This window comes from Thamnophis elegans, chromosome 3, assembly GCF_009769535.1.
Source record: "Thamnophis elegans isolate rThaEle1 chromosome 3, rThaEle1.pri, whole genome shotgun sequence".
Taxonomy (NCBI): Eukaryota; Metazoa; Chordata; class Lepidosauria; order Squamata; family Colubridae; genus Thamnophis; species Thamnophis elegans.
Window position 1 is genome coordinate 49,469,603 of NC_045543.1, and position 20,805 is coordinate 49,490,407.

General features: G+C 40.0%; 1 protein-coding gene across 1 annotated transcript in view; it reads left to right on the top strand.

The window, feature by feature from the left end:
* The window catches only part of PIGG (phosphatidylinositol glycan anchor biosynthesis class G), a 62,163-nt gene extending 42,180 nt beyond the window's left edge, over positions 1-19,983 (top strand). Inside the window, exons 12-13 of the mRNA XM_032214193.1 lie at positions 10,312-10,475; positions 18,867-19,983. Coding sequence (XP_032070084.1) covers positions 10,312-10,475; positions 18,867-19,083 — 381 coding nt within the window. The 3' untranslated portion in view covers positions 19,084-19,983. The remainder of the gene's footprint in view (positions 1-10,311; positions 10,476-18,866) is intronic.
* The last annotated feature ends 822 nt before the right edge of the window (positions 19,984-20,805 follow it).

Consider the following 20,805-nt stretch of genomic DNA (forward strand, 5'->3'; position numbering starts at 1 on the left):
GCTAACATTTTCGTTGCCGAGTGCCAAAAGTATGCATGTGCGTGCGTGAAAGTGCGTGCTCAAGCATGCACCCATAATACAATACACATGCACACACCTGCACACCCCACATCCTGTGCATGCAAGCATGACCTGCCCCTGCGCATGTGTGCATGACCCCTCACAGGGCATGCACATTTTACTCCCTCGTGTGCCCCATCCCTGTGAATCTGTGCACATCTGCATGCCCTCCACCCCCCGCATATGTGTGGCAGAGACCTAACAACCAGCTGGACGGCAGGAGGCACACATGCATGAGGGATGGAACTGAGCTGGGGTGACATGCATGTCAACTGTGGCACACGTGCCATAGGTTCACCATCACGGGGCTAGTCTCTTCTGAGCCTTTAGTTCTGTCTAATACTTCCCGTATTTTATTACTATTAACATGCTGCAATCTCTAATTCTTTGATATCAAGTTCTAGCCTCATAAAATTTCAGTGCTTAGCATGAAGCTCTCCATCAGGCTTATTGCCTCTACGTGCAGGGGAATTTTGGCAAAAAGTATTCTTGTTTGTGATCAGAATATTGATATGAAGGGTTCCACTTTGTGATAATCTAGCTATGACAAAGGTTCTCCAGCAAGGCATCCATATTGGGTTTTCTTAACATAAATAATTTGGGTGCATACAAACCCACTGAGGTTGATTACAGGTCTTCTGCAACCTAATCTCCCCCAATTGTGTTTGGAATGTTGATGTAGTATTTTCTATTTGAGATTTTTTTTTTTTAAAAAAATGAAGTTGTAACAACAAGAAGAACTAATACAACCTAAATAGAGCAAGAAGGGAGAAGGAAAAAAGGAGAGATAAAAGAAAGCTAAAACTGCAAAAGAAAACTAAGAGGTAGGTAAAGAAAGAAGAAACATATAAAAAGGAATATATAAAGAAGTGGTTTCCCATCTTCTTTATGGCCGATTTAAGTACAATATTATTTTTTAATCTCTGTCTGTAGGATTACATCATGACTCTCTATAGTCTATTCTATTTATGAGGTTTTTTTAATGAGTTTTATTGAACACTTATAGGCCGCCCTTTTCCCTGAGGGGACTCAGGGCGGCTTACAATAATGAGGGAGGGGAGTGCAAGACAAGACATAAAAGAAAATGTGAGTAAAAAATAATTAACAATAAAAGCACAATATTCACTCAGCATTCGGGCGAGGAGAGAGTAAAGTCCTATCCCCAGGCCTGACGGGATAGCCAGATCTTGAGGGCCGTGCGGAAGGCCTGGACGGTGGTGAGGGTGCGGATCTCCACGGGGAGATTGTTCCATAGCGTCGGAGCTGCAACTGAGAAGGCTCTCCTCCGCGTAGTCGCCAGTCGGCACTGACTGGCGGATGGAATTCGGAGGAGGCCTACCCTGTGCGATCTGATGGGACGCAGGGAGGTAATTGGCAGAAGGCGGTCTCTCAAATAGCCAGATCCACTACCATGGAGCGCTTTATGGATGGTAAGTAGGACCTTGAAGTGCACCCGGAGATCAACAGGTAGCCAGCGCAGCTCACGGAGGATCGGTGTTATGTGGGCGAACCGCGGTGCGCCCACGATCACTCGCGCGGCCGCATTCTGGACTAGCTGAAGTCGCCGGATGCTCTTCAAGGGCAGCCCCATGTAGAGCACATTGCAGTATTCCAGCCTAGAGATCACAAGGGCTCGAGTGACTGTTGTGAGGGCCTCCCGGTTCAGGAGCGTAAATCACAAATTCATTTTCTTCTTTTTTTACACAAAAAGCCCATAAGGAGTTTCCAGGCATCAATGTCTTTTCTGTAATCAAACAAGACAGTTTAGCCATTTCAGCAAGTTTTGTCATCTTCGCCAATCATTCCTTTATTGCCAAATCTTTCCATTGTCAGCATACAATAATCTCATTGCAGTTATCATATATAAAAACAGTGTTCCATGGCTACTTTCTAACTGTTTATCCTAGGAGAAGTTTTGCTTTCAATTGAATAGTGATTGATGCTTCAAAACCCCTGAATCACTGTATATATTTGTGCCCAAACCTTTATAACTTTTTCTCACATCAACCAAGCATGATAACATGACCATTCTTGTTCACATTTCCAACATCAATTTGATGTGCTTTCACATGTTCTAGATGATTTTTCTGGTCAACAACAGTATAAAATTCTCTCTAAGATTGTAACAAAATATACATTTCTATCCTTTCAACCACATACCACATGTTTCCGCGTTGTTGTATCTGTGAATTTTTGTTATTTCTTGTCTATAAAATGCTTCTTGGGCTGAGAACCAAAATGATGTTTTCGGGCACTGCCTGGATTGTGTCTTTCTATATCCTCGATGTCCAATACAATGATTTTTGAAATCTACATTAACCTTGACTCTATTGTACTACAAGAATTCATGCCATCCAAATCTCAGATCATGATTTTCAAACTCTAAAAGTCTTTTATTTCTTAGCAGCTCCCATTTTTTCATCCAAAGCAAAGGAGCTGCAAAATACAATTTCAAATCAGATAGACCCAGTTCTCCTCTTTCTTTTGCACCTTGTAACATATTTGACTCATCCTTTTTCTCTTGCCATACAAATTTAGATACATCTTTTTTGTTTAAATGGTATACCAGTTGTCAAAACAGGTATTGTATGAAACAAAAGCATCATTGTAGGCAAAACATTCATTTTTATCTCAGAGATCCAGTGACAATTGTAGTTTTTCCCAACTTAGCATGTCCTTTTTAATTTCATTTCACATCTTAGCATAATTGTTTGAAAATAATACAAAATTCATATTTGTCATCGTGATAAGCAAATATTTTATTTTTTCACCTCAATCTTAAAATCAGTTTTCTTCATCAGTTCTATCTGTCCCCTTGATTTCATTGCTTTTGTTAACATCTTTTTCTTTTCATTATTAATTTTAAAATCTTCCACCATACAAAATACTTTTAATTTTCTATCAATATCTTTTCAAAATCACCTTCAACAGATGCTCTTACCTTACAAATTTCTCTTGTAAACTTTACCTGTCTTGTATTAATTCCAACAGGAGCAGAGACAAAAGATATCCTTGTCTTGTTCCTTTTTGTATCTGACAGAGTTTTGTTAATTAGTGCTTTCTGTGAGTTGTAAAATGATCATAGAACCTTAGAGCTAGAAGGTACCTTGGAAGTCTTCTAATCCATCCCCCTGACCAATACAGGAGTCCTCATACCATCTCAAATTGTATGACTGTTCATCTATTCTTGAAATCCTCCAGCAGTGGAGCACCTACAACTCTGGGAGTCAGGCGGTTCATTGCTTAATAGTTCTTACTGCAAGAAAATTTCTCCTGATTTCCAGGTTGGATTTCCCTTTGAAGACTTTGTCCTACCCTCAGATTTTATGGAGAATAAATCAACTCCTCTTCCCTAAGGCAGCCACCCTTCAAGTATTGGAAGTTTGTATTCTATCTCCCCTCAATCTTCTCTGTTTGTTGAGTTAAATATATCTAGCTCATTTAGCCGTTCTTTGTGGGATTTAGCGTCCAGATACCTTAACAACTTTGTTGCCCTTCTATGCATTCTAGGGCTTCAGCATCTTTTTTGTTTTGTGGTGACCAGAACTGAATATAGTATTCCAAATATGGCCTCTCTAGTGCATGTCAGAGCAATACTACTGATTTTGATGCTTTTCCTCTCTTAATGCAGTCTAGGACAGCGTTGGCTTTTTTGGCACTTGCGGCTCACTGCTGACTCAAATTTAAGTGGTGGTCACCAGGACATCTAAATTGCTCTCTTTGGAACTACTGTTGAGCCAGCTACTACCTATCTTCTACCAATGTATCTAGTTTTTCCTACCTAAATGGAGGATTTTAGTTTCGTTAGCACTGAACTGTCTCTTGTTGTATAGGGCCCAATGCTGGAGTTTGTCAGCTCCTTTTGATCTTACCCATGTAATAATATACTATGCAAAAATATTATGTTTAAAAGAGTTCAAATTGTCAAAGGCCTCTGCATCTAAGGAAATCAATGTAGCTTGTTTTTCATTGTGTTGCTACAAATATTCCAAAATGTCCAACACACTTCCAGAATTAACCCTCAACTGTGTAAATCTGTAAATCTGTGTAAAGCTGTAAATCTTCTGGTCCAGGCATCTTTCTTGTTTTAGTTCTCTCTCTCCCCCCCCCCCCCCCACACTTAACTTCACAGACTTCATGGTCTGATTTTATTTCTCTGCAGTCTTTGATAAATTTTGTTTCTTTAAATATTCATCCCTACTGTCCAGGGAAATTTCATGTCCTTTGTATAAATTAGAGTAATATTGATAAAACATTTTTTGCATGTTCACATTATGTGTTGTTACATTATTTTCTTATTGTAATTTTAATATCATTTCCTTTTCCTTTTTGTAATTTATATGCCAGCCATTTGCCTGGTTTGTTTGCAGACTCATTTATTTTTGTTTTGCATAATTCATTTTTATCTCCATTTTGCTTACTGTTATCATAGACAATTGTCACTGTAGAAGCTTACTTCATTGGGCAATACTTACGTTCTCTGGAAGCTTCTTTACTTTTTCTTTTTATTTCATCCAAAATAGCTGGCATTTTGTATTGCCTCTTCTTTTAAATTCGCTAGTTCACTATTATGTTGTATAAAATATCATGAAAGCTTTACTTGCATCCTAAATCATCTTTACAGCTGTGTCTTTGTTAAGATGGCACAACCAACATGTCACCTGTTTCCTTCAACAAATACACACACTAATTTACAAAAGCAAATATTTATAAAACGTAAACATATTGGTTACAGATACTGACCTAAAGAAATCCTTCCCTGACCTGCCTAATATTCACCCTGCTTCAGAATCAGGTAACAAGATCAGACTTGGAACTGTAAGTCACTCACCCTTCTGCATAATCACCTGTCCAATTCAACCCATACTTCTCAACCTCATCTCCAGCAGAGATTTTCTGGGATCCATTTCTACCTTCAGTGGGCTCTCAAGCAGTGCACCCTCAGAGTCTCGTGTGGTGCTTTTAATCGCTGGACACTTTACTTTGCAGGATTCTCCCAAAATAAAAATTTCCCTGACTAAATTCAATTTCCTCCAAGTGTACCTTCAAATGGATTCAGAATCAGAAAAGCAAAAGGGTGGTGAAAAGCAGGAGGGGCAGATTGTGAGTAATTGGACCATCTCTCCTCTCAGGCCTCTGCTCCAAGTAATGCACCCAACTACTGCGACCAAAACCTGGGTCACCCAAAGCAACGAAATCATTTCGAAGATACAACATAATTTTATCTCCATGCTATACAGGGCATATTGGACTCCCAGCAAAGCTTTGACTGAGCAGCCATGAGCAATGAACTTGGGCTTGTATATGTTAGATTGCAAAGGCAAGATAAAAAAAGGAGGCAGACATAATGGAAATTACAGCATGATATAATAATATTTAGATAAACCTATACATGTGACCTTATGATATATTTATCCCTTCCTACTAGATCAGCATGTTTGCCACACTGTCTTTGAGACATGGTCAGTGAATTTGGTTTACTGGACCTTAAATGCATGAGTGAGCCTGTTTCACTCAGGATCAGTTCAGCTTGTGAAAGTTTTCTTACAAAGAAAAGCAGTCCATAATCTTTTGAGGGGAGAACATATCTTGGAGATTTGGTACTTGTGTATTTATCACCACAGTATAATGTAAGAGAAGGATTTGAAATTTCATATTTCAGCCATGAACATAGTTATGCTTTACACCGAAGTAAAGTGAAGGATTTTAAATAATATACAAAAATGGCAAAAAAACTAGGATAGTCAGTTATATTTGTGTTTATTAGCAGAATGCTTGCACCAAATGGGGAAAAAATGGATGGATAGGATTAAGGATGAATGAGTGTTCAAAGAATGTGAGCTGAATAACAAGGAAAGCAACCAGCATGAAATAAATTCATGTGGGTTGGTCATATGAGAGTTGAGTTTCAAAATAAATATGTAAAAGAAACACAAGAATCAAAAATAAGAGAAAGGCTGGAAAATTGTGATAGCATCGAGGTGATAATTTCCTGAGAAAAAGAGATGTAAGCTTAACACAGGGTGATGCGGAAATGGGGTTTGAATATGGTGGAAGAAGAAAAAGCTGTGGAACAATATGCAAATGAGTCACCATTTGCGAATAGGCGGCAATGTAAATTTTCTAAATAAATAAATACAAATAAATGGTCTTGGTGTGAAGTAGCAGTAGATATGCCTGTGGAGATTCTCAATCATCCAGGTCATGTTTGTCCCAAAGGGGTTTTTCCAAAAGGCAATTGGATGTGCTTGGTTTTTTTTTTTCTTTGAAAATATTTCTCTTGTCATCCAAGAAGCTTCTTCAGTGACTGAAGAAGTTTTTTGGGATGAGAAGCAAAACATTTTCAAAGTGGAAAAAAAAGTCCAGTTGTCTTTTGGAAAAGCACCTTTGGGCTAGATATTTTTTCTTATCTTGTATCTTTGCCTTGCTATTTCTTAGTTTCTTTTTATGCTTTGCATAACATTTTCACCATGAAGGGAGAATATGTGTACGGATATGTACTGTATGTATATTATCAAGTCCTTCCTAAGTTGTAGCTAGTAACTGATGTGTGAAAAGCATTTGCTGTCAAGGCTTTTCTGAACACACACAGCTGCCCTGTTTGTGCTGTAGGTGTTGTGGTTTGTACTTTATTTCTCCATGAAGACAAAATGTGACTGTTATCTTAGGCTGGTATCTTGAAAAGAAAGGGTGCATAACTCTTAAAGCCTCAAGGAGGTTTTGTACTACCTTACTGTCAAGCTGTGAGTCTCTCTATGTGTGTTTCTCTATGTGTGTATACAATTCAGGTAGCATAGAGGCCGGACCCTTGGGGGTGATTTGTGAATATAGTTCTCAAAGTAACAGGAAGAAAAATAGAATGCTGTTTTACCAAAATGTCATGTACTGTATTTTTCTGTTTCAACTGATAAAGAACTGTTTCTTCATTAAAAATTAATGTTCTGCCTTCTCCCTCCTCCCTAATGCATGTTCAAAAATATATAATGCATTAAAGAAACCATCCATTTAGGCCCACTCTGATAGAAGATACAAGTGGTGGTATAGGAGATCGATTTTCTGTGATAGCTGGTTCTGTGCAGTTACTCCTGTCCTCCTGATAGTTTATCTTTTCTGAAGACAAGATTTGTTTGTGTTCCTCAGTTTATAGGGTTGAAGGCTGATATGTTCCTGGAAATGGAATTGGCATGGTATAGCTTTAATATTTAAAATGTAATATCTGAACAATATATAATTCACCCTCAAGCCTTTCTGTGAAATCAAATGGAGAACTAAAACTCCCTTCTTCCAATTTAAACATTTCCAGTCTTTAAATGAAATGAAATGTATGAAATATATATTGGCTTTTATTTAATACTAAACAGAATTGCTTCCCTTAAAATAATTAAAAAATTGATATCTAATATTGTTCTCTGTGTTTGTTGATGGCTTGTTTTCCACAGAGAGTGAGCTAACAATTGAGGAGTTATTTTCATAATTTCCTTTGCCATCATGTAGTACTAAACATGAACAGCTCCACAATCATCCTTAAGATTCTCCTTTGTGTCTTTACCTATACGGCAAATAGAAATGAAGAGAATAATTGTTGAAGGTTGAGATAGATATGACATCAAGATAGTTTGGAACCAAATTCTGCTAATACGCTCCGAACTGTTGTTTATTGAATCTATAACTCTGGGTTGGGGAACTTTTTTGAGACTAGGGGCAACACTTTGAAGTGTTGACCCTGCAACCCTCTACCAGAAAAAATGGCTGGTAGCTGTGGCCCTCTCCAGCTCCATTTTCACTAGCAGAGGGCTGCAGGAGGCTGTCCCAGCTGAAAACAGAGATTGGGAGCCTGTTTTCGCTGGCACAGACACCATGGGCAGCTCCTTTGCTGTTTCCAGGGTGGTCCCGCATGGAATTCGGCCAGAGGGCCTTGAGTTTTGACACCTCTGCTCTAATGCATATCTTGGTGGCAACAATTTTGTTCTGGCTGCAGTAAAATTATGCGGGGTGAGTCTTTTACCCTGTGGATTAAAGTCCAGTACTTACATCAACAGTAATACAAAGACTCTTTAGTTAATTGAATCCAAATCTTAACAATTATGCTTTGCATTCCCCAGAATGCATCAAATTCACTTCCACTTTTGGAACCTACATTTATTTTCCCCTTAGGGGATCATATGAGGTCTTGCAAATGAAAGTACTGACTGGAATTAATTTTTGAGAAGGAACATTGGCCCACCTAATCCTAGAGGATAAAATTGTTTCATCAAAAGAAAGGCATAATCGTGGCCTTATATTGTTGTAGTGTCTAATCCCAGTTCTTGGTGATCCTGGGATTTGAGAGACCCACCTTAGAGATAAGGGGCTGAATCTTTGACCAGAGGAATAAAAATAAGCTTATTATTATAATGATGGCTTCTGTGGTTCAGTTTTAACATCTAGCTACTTAATGACTTCCTCTTTGTCTCGTATAAAATAACTTCCTTACTGGCTACACTTAGTTGTCTGCCATCCTTGATTCCTGAGAGAATATTTAATAATATTCAGTCTGAAGGTTCCCAGCACCCCCCCAATGAAGCAGTTAAGACAAGTGCTGCGTATTTTATATGTTGCTGTGCTACCATCTGCATTGAATTTGAATTAATAAGTCTCTTGCTGGGTCCTTTTTTAGCTCATCCAGAAGAGTTGAATGCTTTCTTTTTGCTATGGATTAATATACATACATACATACATACATACATACATACATACATACATACATACATGGCCCATTTTGTTTATTTGTTGACTTTTTCCTGTTTAGTCGTCCTTTATTATTCATTGTATTAATTGTCTGATTCTTGTATTCTTCATTTGCTTTTTTAACAGTTCTATTGGATTTTGCCTTTCATTGTATATGCAGGTGAAACTCAAAAAATTAGAATATCGTGCAAAAGTTCATTTATTTCAGTAATGCAACTTAAAAGGTGAAACTAATATATGAGATAGGACTCATTACATGCAAAGCAAGATAGTTCAAGCTGTGATTTGTTATAATTGTGATGATTATGGTGTACAGCTCATGAAAACCCCAAATCCATTACCTCAGAATATTAGAATATTACATGCAATCAATAAAACAAGGATTGTACATAGAACAATATCGGACCTCTGAAAAGTATAACATGCATAAGTACTCAGTACTTGGTTTGGGCCCCTTTTGCAGCAATTACTGTCTCAATGCGGCATGGCCTGTGGCACTGCTGAGGTGTTATGGAAGACCAGGATGCTTCAATAGCAGCCTTCAGCTCTTCTGCGTTGTTCAGATTCATGTCTCTCATCTTTCTCTTGGCAATGCTCCATAGATTCAATATGGGGTTCAGTTCAGGCGAATTTGCTGGCCAATCAAGCACAGTAACCCCACAGTCATTGAACCAGGTTTTGGTGCTTTTGGCAGTGTGGGCAGGTGCCAAGTCCTGCTGGAAAATGAAGTCAGCATCCTCCTAAAGCTCGTCTGCGGAAGGAAGCATGAAGTGCTCCAAAATCTCCTGGTAGATGGCTGCGTTAACCCTGGACTTAATAAAGCACAGTGGTCCAAAGTCCTGTTGCTCAGTGGTCCAAAGTCCTCTTTTCTGATGAGAGCAACTTTTGGATCTCATTTGAAAACCAAGGACCCAGAGTATGGAGGAAGAATGGAGAAGCACACACTGCAAGATGCTTGAAGTCCAGTGTGAAGTTTCCACAGTCTGTGTTGATTTGAGTCATGTCATCTGCTGGTGTTGGTTCACTTTGCTTCATTAAGCCCACTGTGCTTCATTAATTCCTACCCCCCACCCAATCAATCTTTGTCACAGATGTCTCTGGAGGTCTGAGGGTTAAAGAAAGTAACTATATAAACAGGGGTAGTTTTATTTTCCCTATCAGTTCACAAATGTCATCCACATATGCGTTCTGCCATCCGTGCATGCCCTATGGCTTGAAAATGTGCCTAAATAGGACGGCATAAAGCTGGGACAGATGGGCGAAACCACCTGCGATTTCCACTACTGGTTCAGGTGAACCACTCCAAACCAGCTGAATACCACCTCTGTATATAAAATTTAAAAATAGAGTCCCAGTGGTTGAAGGTTTTATTTGAATTAGGGCCTGATTGAGTTTCCACACGTTTTCCTCTCCTTTTCGCTTCTCATAAATGAGTGTCGATGTTTTTATCTTACTGGGCTGTTGAACTCTACAGTATATTTATTTATTTATTTTTTGTTCACTGTCCCCCCTTTTCTTTTCCAGGGTAATTCAAATGGCATTGCTTCTGTGGATGTTTCAGCTGGTTTTGTTGGACTAACTGACTACGTAGAAATTCCTGCCATTTTTCTTACTGCACTTGCAACATACTCAGGGCCTCTGCTGTGGGCCATTCATTTGTTGTGTTATTTGAGTTCTGAAGTGGACAGGTAAACTTTTTATGCCATCATTTTATTTATTTATTTTTATTCATACAGTCGCCTATCTTAACCAAGATAATCCTCAATATTAAATAAAAGCAGAATGAATAAAACTTACCCAACCCCATGACAATATCGCGTACCCCAAGTGCAGTACCGCAATACCACATAGACTCCCCATGCTCTTACATTTGCTGGGCTCCTGCTCCTGTAAAATCTGTATGAAGGAGCCAGGTTTCACCACCTTCCAAAAGACTAACAGGTCAAAAGCTTATAAAGATGGCTTGTACAGTACATAGAGCCATATGCTAAAATCTACCATTTCTGAATGCTGAGAGTTAACAGGTCAGTGTTGCTGTGAGCCAGCCAGGTAAGAGGTGCCTTAACAGATAGGTTGTTGCATGCCTGATCTCAACCGTCTTTTGGATGAGATAATAAGTCACAAGAGTCATGGAGTAAGTTGGGCGGCTATACAATCTTATTTAATAAAAATAAATAAACCAGTGGCTTGGGGAGAAGAATTGGCAGTAAACAGGAAAAATCTGCCTATTGATTTCTTTTTTTTTAAAAAAAGAATCTGTCCAGGAAAGACTCTTCCAGACAAATGATTTGAGGAAATTCATGTAGAAGAAAATTGGTTGGCAGGGGAATATTCCTGCTTACTGATTCTCTTCTTTGAAATGTTCTCTCAGGTCGCCACCTTAGCATCACGAGTAACTTGCTGATGGCAAAGGAGGGGGACTCAATAGAAGGAATCTGGGGATATTGAAAACTATATCAATTTGCCAGAGTCTTTCAAGTAATGGGGCCCAGTTAGCTATTCTATTCCCTTGGCTGTTTTCTTCTGGAAAAGCAGTGGGGAATGGAGATACTGCAGTGGCGTCAGCTATAATTTTTCACATCTAGTTCATATAGATACAGATAAAAAGGATTTACAGCTGAATCTAAGTTTGATAATATTGATTGCTGATGTCAAGCATTCTCATCAAAAATCTTTTGCTTTTAAGTTCTTTTATTCGGGGAAGGGAAAAGATGTGCATATAAACCAAATAAAAATTAGCTACAGTAAGAGAAAAAAAGATATTGATCTTATTTCCCCCTGCGACAAGGGATATCTACTATGATGAACCAAATGGGCGTGTACATATACAATTTTTAATATATTTTTTAATCTTTGCTTTTGAAGTGGTACAGTACCAGCCCTATTTATTTGAAGATAACTATGTTCTTCTGCACAGCATGTGGCACGACTGCGGTGCAATCTTACACCTACTTTTCTGACTTACTGTATTCAGCAGAATGTACTGTATTTCTTGAGATTTCCATTTGAGTAGAAAGTGAAGTTATTTACATAATTTATATATGCACTTTCAGCATAAATTTAAATTTCCAGTGAAGCTATCCAACTAGTCAAAAGCAATAAAGGTTCTAAAAGAACATTAAAAAAACCCAAATCCTAATAAGTAACAAAGAAAGCAATTCTTATTTCATTATATAATATTTTTCAAAATACCTGCCGATCTGAAAAATCTGAGCCACTCTAGAGGTGTTATGCTTGATGCCTAAATTTTGGTAATCACACTATCAGGCAAGTCTTTCTGGGAAGATATTCTACAAAGTGTACTACTGAAGTAGTACGTTGCCCAGCTTCACCTGGTGTGTTACCTGTGCTTTTTCTTGAATGAGAAGATCTCGAGATAATAGCTCATGCTTTCATTGCTATCTATCTTGATTACTGCAGTACTCTTCACATGGAGCTGCCTTTTTAAAAGCCATCTGAGGCTTCAAGGGGTACAGAATACAGCAAACGAGGTGCTCACCAGCAGTTATCGCTAGGAACATGATATCTCTAAAGGGTAATGTAAGCTCTACGGTTGCCAGAAGCTTTTGGATGAAGGTTAAAGTGCTGGTGTTGACCTATAAAACTTTTTATGACATGGTTCTAGGCCGTCTGTAGAACCAAATTTCCTGACTGAAGGTACTATTAAACTGTTAAAATTGCACAGGGAGAAGCAATTGATTGTTCTCTACAATTAGAGTTGTGGTGGTGCAATGGTTGGAATGTAGTATTGCAGGCTGACTCTGCCCATTGCCAAGAGTTCAAGCCTGACCGACTCAAGGTTGACTCAGTCTTCCATCTTTCCAAAGTCGGTAAAATGAGGACCCAGATGGTTGGGGAAAATATGCTAACCCTGTAAACGTCTTAGAGAGGGCTGAAAAGCACTGTAAAGCAGTTTATAAATCTACGTGTTATTGCTATTGCTACTTTCTGAAGGTCAAATTGAGCAATGACAGGAAATGTAGTTTCTCTGTACTAGCCCCTAGCTGTGGAAAGATAGCCCCCCCAATCTATTTTACTCTCATTCAATAGATGATTAGATTTGATTTGATTCAATTCGATTAGATGAACAGATATTTGTAAAAGGTTAAAGACCTGATTGTTCTCCCAGGCTTTGGGTTAGGAGGGTGATTCAGAATTTTATTTTGGTCTTTACATATTATAGAGGTGGTCTTCTAGTAGTTGTATTCCTTTCTTTGCTATGTGCTGTTCTAAATTCTCTTAATTGTAAACTCAGTCATATTGTCCAATAGAGGTGCTGGCCAGTTGCTTTGTTACTCTGCTCCTCCTCTCCAAGCCACCTGTTGGAATGACCTTGGTTCCCACAAGAAAACTTTTTGTTTTGACTGCAAAACCTCCTTTAACTATTTCCCTCCCCCTCCCATCTAGTGGCAACCCTGAAGCCTCAAAGATGGCCCTAGCCAGGTTCGCTTCAAGATTGACAACAAGAGTATAAGATTTCACTTGAATTACTGCAAATCAAAATGGCTCCTTTTTTTTCTTATAATACCTGACCAAAAAAGAAAAAAACAAACCCTAAAATTTTCACTTTATGGCTGATAGGAAATAATTTTTATTTTAGGCTTACAGCAATTTTTTCCTGTTCATATGTTTTCATTAAATCTCATGGCTTGTACATCTAGCGACACACGATTTGGTTTACCGAAACCCTTTGGTATTTCATCTTTGCATACGTATTGGATGCCTACTGTGCATCAGAAAGATTGGCTATGTGCCTGTAATACTGTTTTGCATTACAAAACCTGCAGCATTCTCTTCCCCCTCCTCCAACCTTTTGTTAAATTTAATAAGCTGTTTTCTGGCCAGTGTGCAATTCCAGTTTTAGCTGCAAAGCCTGCATATGAATGTCCTGCCAGAATGCAGAAGCTGTGGTGTCACAGTCCCACAGCAGTTACCACCATGGAATCATGAAATATTTATTCATGATGGTGTCAGTGCTTCTCATATAGATGAGTATGTGCAGGATCTCATTAGCTCACTTAGGTTCATCACTAGGCTAAAATTGTCAGGAGAGGAATACAATATTGAAAAAGCTTTGTTTTAGGCATCAAATTACAGCATACATCTCTCTCTCCCCCCCCCTCTCCCTCCCCCCCCCTCTCCCTCCCCCCCTGTGTCAGGAGTGCCTCTGGTGGCCTGGGCACTCCGCTAATGAAAAAGGGCTCCCGAGCTCCATTTTTGGCTGTGACAGTCTCCCGCAACCCTCTGCCAGTGAAAATGGAGCTCTGTTTTTGCTGGCAGAGACACCACGGGCTGTTTCCAGGTCAGCCCTGCAGGCTAAATCTAAGCGCGCGCGCACGTGCACACACGCACACACACACACGTCCTAGTATGTTTTTTAGCTGATAAATGGTGATGAGCTCTACAAATGTAGGTGGGAATTGAAGAGCTCAAATCATTGTTTTTATGAACTGTTCATTCTGAGTATATTGATGGCAGAGCAGGATCACCATGAGGGAAGAGTATGAACAGCTTATATGTTTTCAATTCTTGATGAGCCAATTGGCAGCAGACCAGAGCCCAGCGAAGAACCAAACAGTGGAAGTTGAATAGGGAAAGCTTTGTGCCAGCTTAGATGGTCAAGTTCCTGATGAGTTAGCCTCCACTAAGAAAATAGGATGGATGTATCTTTGCCAATTCTACCGATCGTTTTTGCTCTCATGACCTTCTTGAAGTTCTTATGGTCTTTTTCGACTTTCCCAGATTGGCCTTGAGTATTAATTAAAAATCTTATCCTGTAGCCTTGTACAAAATCTCCCTGGAGAATAACGCGATTCATCATCACCTTGTTTAAGTTTAAATTCCAGTGCTGCTTTATCTAAAGGGCTTAGGTGAATAGGGAAAGTGTGCACCTGACTTTTTATACAAATAATCAAAATGACTTCATAAATGTTAACTTCCCTTGCACCATCCCTAAAACATGGGTTTGTTTTGTATAGCAAAATATATCAGAAGGAGTGCCAGATCAAGACAACCTGAAGAGAGAAAAGGCTAAGACAAAAACCTGGAGGTGTGCATCACTGTTGGTTCTGTAGATCAGAATTTTCCAACATTTCCGCCTTTGCAGACCAGTGGGGGAGGAAAGGGGATGGTTCCACATGAATGGCAGGCAAGAACGCGAGCAGCTCCATTTGTGCAAGTGGCGGGCAAGCACACATACCCTTGTGCAAATAGAGCACACATACAAATGGGGATATGTGTGCACCAGTTTGGGTTTCAAAATTTTTTAGAACCTCTTCTGAAGGTGTGGCCTGCTTTGTGGGAGTGGCTTGCTGGCCATGTGACCGGGTAGGAGTGGCTTGCCAGCCATGTGACTGGTGGGCGGGCCAACTTGTAAAATGTGGTGAAACTCACTTAACAATGTTCTCACTTAGCAACCAAAATGTTGGCTCAGAAACTCTGGCATTTGAAGCACACAAGTCTTAAAGCTGTCAAGTTATAAGAACCTTGCACCACAAACCTTTTAGAAAAAACCCCCAGGGGTGTTCAAACTTGACAGCTTTAAGACTTGTGGACTTCAACTCCCAGAATTCCTCCTCTCACTCTTCATCTTGATGATGTGGAGACAGACAGGGGGGAAGGGAGCTAGAACCGGTTCTATACAGCACTGTAGATTTCTTCTATAGAACTGGCAGGAACCCTGGTGTGCACGTACGTGCTCGTCTTCCGCTTCAGAGCCCAGTTCTGAATGACTCATGGCCCTGTAATGGGCCGCCACCCTGGAGTTGGGAACCCTTGCTGTAGATAGACTTAAAAAAAAAGATGGGGTGAATTAAAGAATCCATTATCATAAAGTGTCACACTCCAAATATTAACATTTTCTTCATTTACAGTTTTCAAAATCAATTTGGGATAGTTTTAAAATCTATACCAGGGGTCTTCAGGTTCCTGATATTGGAACCGGGCCGCACAAGCCGCGGGCCAGCCCTTATGTGCTTGCAGCGCTAGTTGTGCAAATGGAGCTACGAATGCATGCATACCTGCCCCCTCACATGGAACCTTTCCCCTTCCCCCCACCAGTCCTCCAAGACAGAAAAGTTGGGAGACTGCTTGTCTGCATGATTGCTTTTTGATATAATTACTTCCCCCAGATTATCCTAAGACAGAGATAGCCATCAGCAGGTCTTCTCAGAGGTTGATGGCAATGCTTTTGCGTCATTAATTTGATCAGGGAAAGTCTGGTCGTGTGAAAAGCATTGGAAAGCGTTTGCTTCACTCTGGTGTGTGGAGGGTCATCTTTCACATAGGAATGGCTATCTGTTGTATCTAGGTGTCAAACCATTAAGAAATAAATCCTTATCTAGTCTTGCCGTAAGGATAGCTGGAAGATCAACCAAACATTATTTATTACTAGGATTTCTCTGCCACTGCGCTCTAAAATGGTGTGAGCACTGTACAAGATATAATGCATTTTTAAAAAAAAGCAATAAATCAAACATTGCAGGAGTTCTTTATATAGCAATAGCACTTAGATTTACATACCGCTTCACAGTGCTTTACAGCCCTCTCTAAGTGGTTCAGAGTCAGCATATCTGGGTCCTCATTTTAATGACCTTGGATATTGACTATGCCTCTTCAATGTTACCAATTGTTTTCAGAAGCAGTGTAATGCAATGTATGACTTTCCTGTGGTCAGAAAAACATTGATCTCAAATCCCCCACCCCCAAATCTAATGTTAAGATACTAGTACTGGTAGTAGCATGTAGCTGACTTTAGCTGTCATAATGACTAAGCATGGTTGGCCCAAGTTACTATTCAGCTAGGAGGTGGACTTGGAATTCAAAAATTGTTGCAAAATTGAGAAGTCGAGGGGCTGGAAAACATTTTGGAAGAAGGTTGTGGCAACCTGCCTTTGTAATACTGCCAAGAATACTTTATGAACATTGACATCAGGAATCAAGGTCAATGTAACAGATCTTTATCTTTTATTGGTGAATACACATGATGACGGTAGTATTGATGGACCACAGTGTGTAAGTGGTTAGGTGTGAGAAGTCATATTGATAAACATTAAGGCTGTCAATGGTTAGACAGTATATAGTGACTTCAAATTTGCTGTTGTTGTTGTCATTCCATGCTTTTGGTTTTCCTAGAAAAAATCTCCTTGAGCTCTGTAAGGCACACACTACAGGTAGCCCTTGTTAGTGATTACTTCCCTTAGCGAGCGCTGGTAGTTACGACGATGATGAAAAAATAGCTTCATGATCACTCCTCACATCTGTGACTTTTGCAGATCTCTATAAAACGAAGGAAAGCTGAAGTCACATCAGAAGCAGAGTTGTGGTTTCACTTAGCAACCACTTAATGACTGTGTCTCTGGTCCCAATTGTGGCCACTAAATGAGGATTATCTGTGCCAGCTAGGATAGTCTTGAGGTGTAGACAGCATAGTTTTATGGAGAGATAAAATTCATTGCAGTTCCATCTTTATTCGACACCCAGCTCTTGAAGAAAAGAAAATAAGTTAGGGTAGAGTTCTATCCCTATGCGGAGATGTCAGATCTGGGTACTTTGCAAACTTCTGTCTGAGACAGTGAAAAAATTAAAGACACACACCACACACACATACACACACACACACACACACACACACAGTCTTGCTACCTGTTGCTGTATCTTGGCTTTGCAAGAATACAGTAGAATAAGTAGTTTTTATTTTTATTTATTCATTCAATTCCTCCTGCCTTTATTCAATTTCAGTTTACAAAACAAAAACATTAAAAACAATAAAATAATTAAAACATCCAAAGAATAAATACAATACAGCAGCCAAGATAGTTAAGCGACTAACAATAAAGAAAGTAAATGGGTCTTCTTAACACATTTTGAGCCCCCAGGCCCAGATACACGGCAAAAATTTTAAAGCCTTACAGGACTGGGGCTATTCTAATCTCAGAAGGGAGAATATTCCACATACTGTAGCAGAAAAGGCTTGTCTTCTAGTTCCTTCCAGCTGACACTCTTTAGCTGATGGGATCTTTAGCATCCCCAATCTTTTGAAATGAATGGACTGACAGAGACTCTTGGAAAAAGATGGTTCCTCACATAACCCAGTCCTAAGCTATGTAGGACTTTAAAGCTGTCGGACAGCACTTTGACTTGCACACAGAAATATACCAGTAACTAATACAGCTCATGTAGTAGTAGTGTTGCATACACTGTGTATCTGATATCATTTACTACTGGCAAGCTGCATTCTTCACCAATTGAAGTTTCCAAATTCTACAGGATCCGATCTGGGTCAGTCACTGGGACCGCAGGTTTAGTCTTCCGAGCCTTCGGACTCGTCCTGGAGCCCATCCTCAATGAATTTCTCTCACACACACATTCTGGTGAGAGAGAAGTTCCCTGAGGATGGGCTCCAACACGAATCTGAAAACTTGGACGAGTGAACCTCTGATCCCGGTGACCCAGATTGGATCCTGCAACGTTATCATGTATATTTGCCTTCCTTCTTTTCCGAATACTCTTCAAGGGCAGCCCTCTGTAGAGCGCATTGCAGTAATCGAAAATGCAGTTTCATCTTTTCTTTTCAACCACTAATTTTTAAATGAGGACTCAAATGTGAACAACATATGTGTCAGGCCTGCCAGTCATATTCCTTTTAGGATCTTTGGCCTGCCACACACTCTATTATTTTACTATGATGTTTCATTAGTGGGGTAATTGGGAGGGGGAATAATAAGGAGCAGAATGTGTTGTTGTCAAAATAAAATATTCCTTTCTAGAAGCCCAAGGTCATTCTTTGTCTTTGCACCTTTGCACCTGACCAGAAGTGGATGGGTGGAGATGCCAGCCTGGCAATGGAAGATTGGACCATGTGATGACTTGTGGGTGTGGGGGCAAGATCATGAACTTTCAACTGGGTGGAAAACCCAGGAAGCTTTCAGATTCAGGTTTTCCACAGATATGCCAACGTGTCTCTCTTAATACATTGGAAGTCTGAAGAAAGCTCTGTCTTGGACTCTGATTTAATTTTGGATGATATTTGGAACGCTGACAGTATGTTTTGTGCTCTTTTGTTTTTTTAAACACCACAGGAATCCTGCAGCGATCGGCCATGGCTGTTTCTGTTATGCACTCTTGCGCTCCATCCCAGTTACGGTATATATTATTCTGATCACAGGACTGCGATACCACCTCTTTATCTGGAGCGTCTTTTCACCAAAACTCCTCTATGAGGGAGTCCACACTTTCCTCACAGCGGCTGTATGTACTTTCTTTACAGTGGTGGATCACCAGCAGCGCAAAGACTGAAATCCTTGGCCAGAATTTTACCATACTTAATTTCTAACCAGGCACTGAAGTTTTACAGCGAAATGAGAACCCTTGCTGCTAGGCTCCCAATGAACTCTAGAAATTAGTTTTTTTCTCCTGTTTTTCTTGGCAAGCTCATTTCATGTCTTGGCTGTGGGCGTGACAAACCCAGCCTGAACGTAGATGGCTGGGAAAGTGAATGACCAGATTAGTTTTGTTGTATGAATGTTGTACAATCACCTGCTTCCCTTTCCAGTGTCAGATATAGTGCCTTTCAAAATTTGGAATCCATATGCTGGGATTCGAAGCAGGTTGAACTTTGGAGTATGCTGGAATGTAACTAGGTTTAACTACAATTAAAAACTCATGCTGACCACTTCCGTATGAATAAAGGTGTTGTGGTTCTTAGTGTTAATCTACAGAATTACAGGGTTCGCTTGTTTTTTGCATTGTGCTTTGCCTAGTTCCAGTGAAGCTATCAATGCAACAAGAGATTTTGTTCATCACTTGTCACAGAGACTGACTATGATTAGAACTGGGAATGTTACGATTAGATTCAAAATCAACCTGCAAGCTTCCATGTCTAAGGAAGGATTAAACCTGGGTCTTTCTGCTCCTAGTGCAGCACTTAACTACAAGTAGTCCTTGATGTACAACCATTCATTTAGCCACTGTTCAAAGTTACATCACTGAAAGAAGTGACTTATGACCATTTTTCAACCATTGCAGCATCCTCATGGTCACATGATCAAAATTCAGACAGTGAACTGACAATAGTGAACCAGCAACTGACTTATATTTATGTCAGTTCCAGTGTCCTGAGATCATATAATCAGCTTTTGTGACCTTCTGACAGGCAAAGTCAGTGGGTAAACCAGATTTCACTTAACAACCGTGTTACTAACAACAACTACTATGATTCACTTAACAACTATGGCAAGAAAGGTCATAAAATGGAGCAAAACTCACTTAACAAATGTCTCACTTAGCAACATAAATTTTGTTGGACTCAATTGTGGTCGTAGGTTGAGGACTACCTGTATTGTACCATGCTGACGCTTAGTTCAGCATGGTTAAATAAAATAGTAGAATGGGACAAGATCACAGCCCACTCTTAACTGGAGTGGAGATAGGCCCTAGTGCAGAGGTGTTAAACTCAAGACCTGGGGGCCGGATCCGGCCAGCGGGTTGCTTAGTTCTGGCCCATGGGGCTGCTCTGGAAAAGCAAAGGACTGGCCCATGGTGCCTCTGCCACAGAAAACGGAGCTCGGGAGGGCTGCATGCAGGTCCTCCCAAGCTTCATTTTCACTGGCAGAGGATTACAGGAGGCTGTCGAAGCTGAAAACCGAGCTCAGAAGTCCATTTTCTCTGGCAGAGCACTCAGGCCAACAGGCCCCCACTAACATGAGTGACATTGAGATGGCCACGCCTACCCTGGCCATGCCCACCCGGGGCCCCCAAGGTGAAACACAACCCTGATGCGGCCCTCAATGAAATTGAATTTGACACACCTGCTCTAGTTCCTCCAGATCAACAAATCTTTGAATGTTAGAACAAGAATGTCTCAGAAGTTCTCTCTTGTTTTCTGTTCTTTGTCTTTCAAACCTTTATGATTCTCTTTCTCTCTCCCTCCCTCCCTCCTTCTGCCTCTCTCTTTCTCTCTCTCTTTCTCGATTATATATGTATAATATACCCATAGCACTAATATAAATGTAGCTTAAA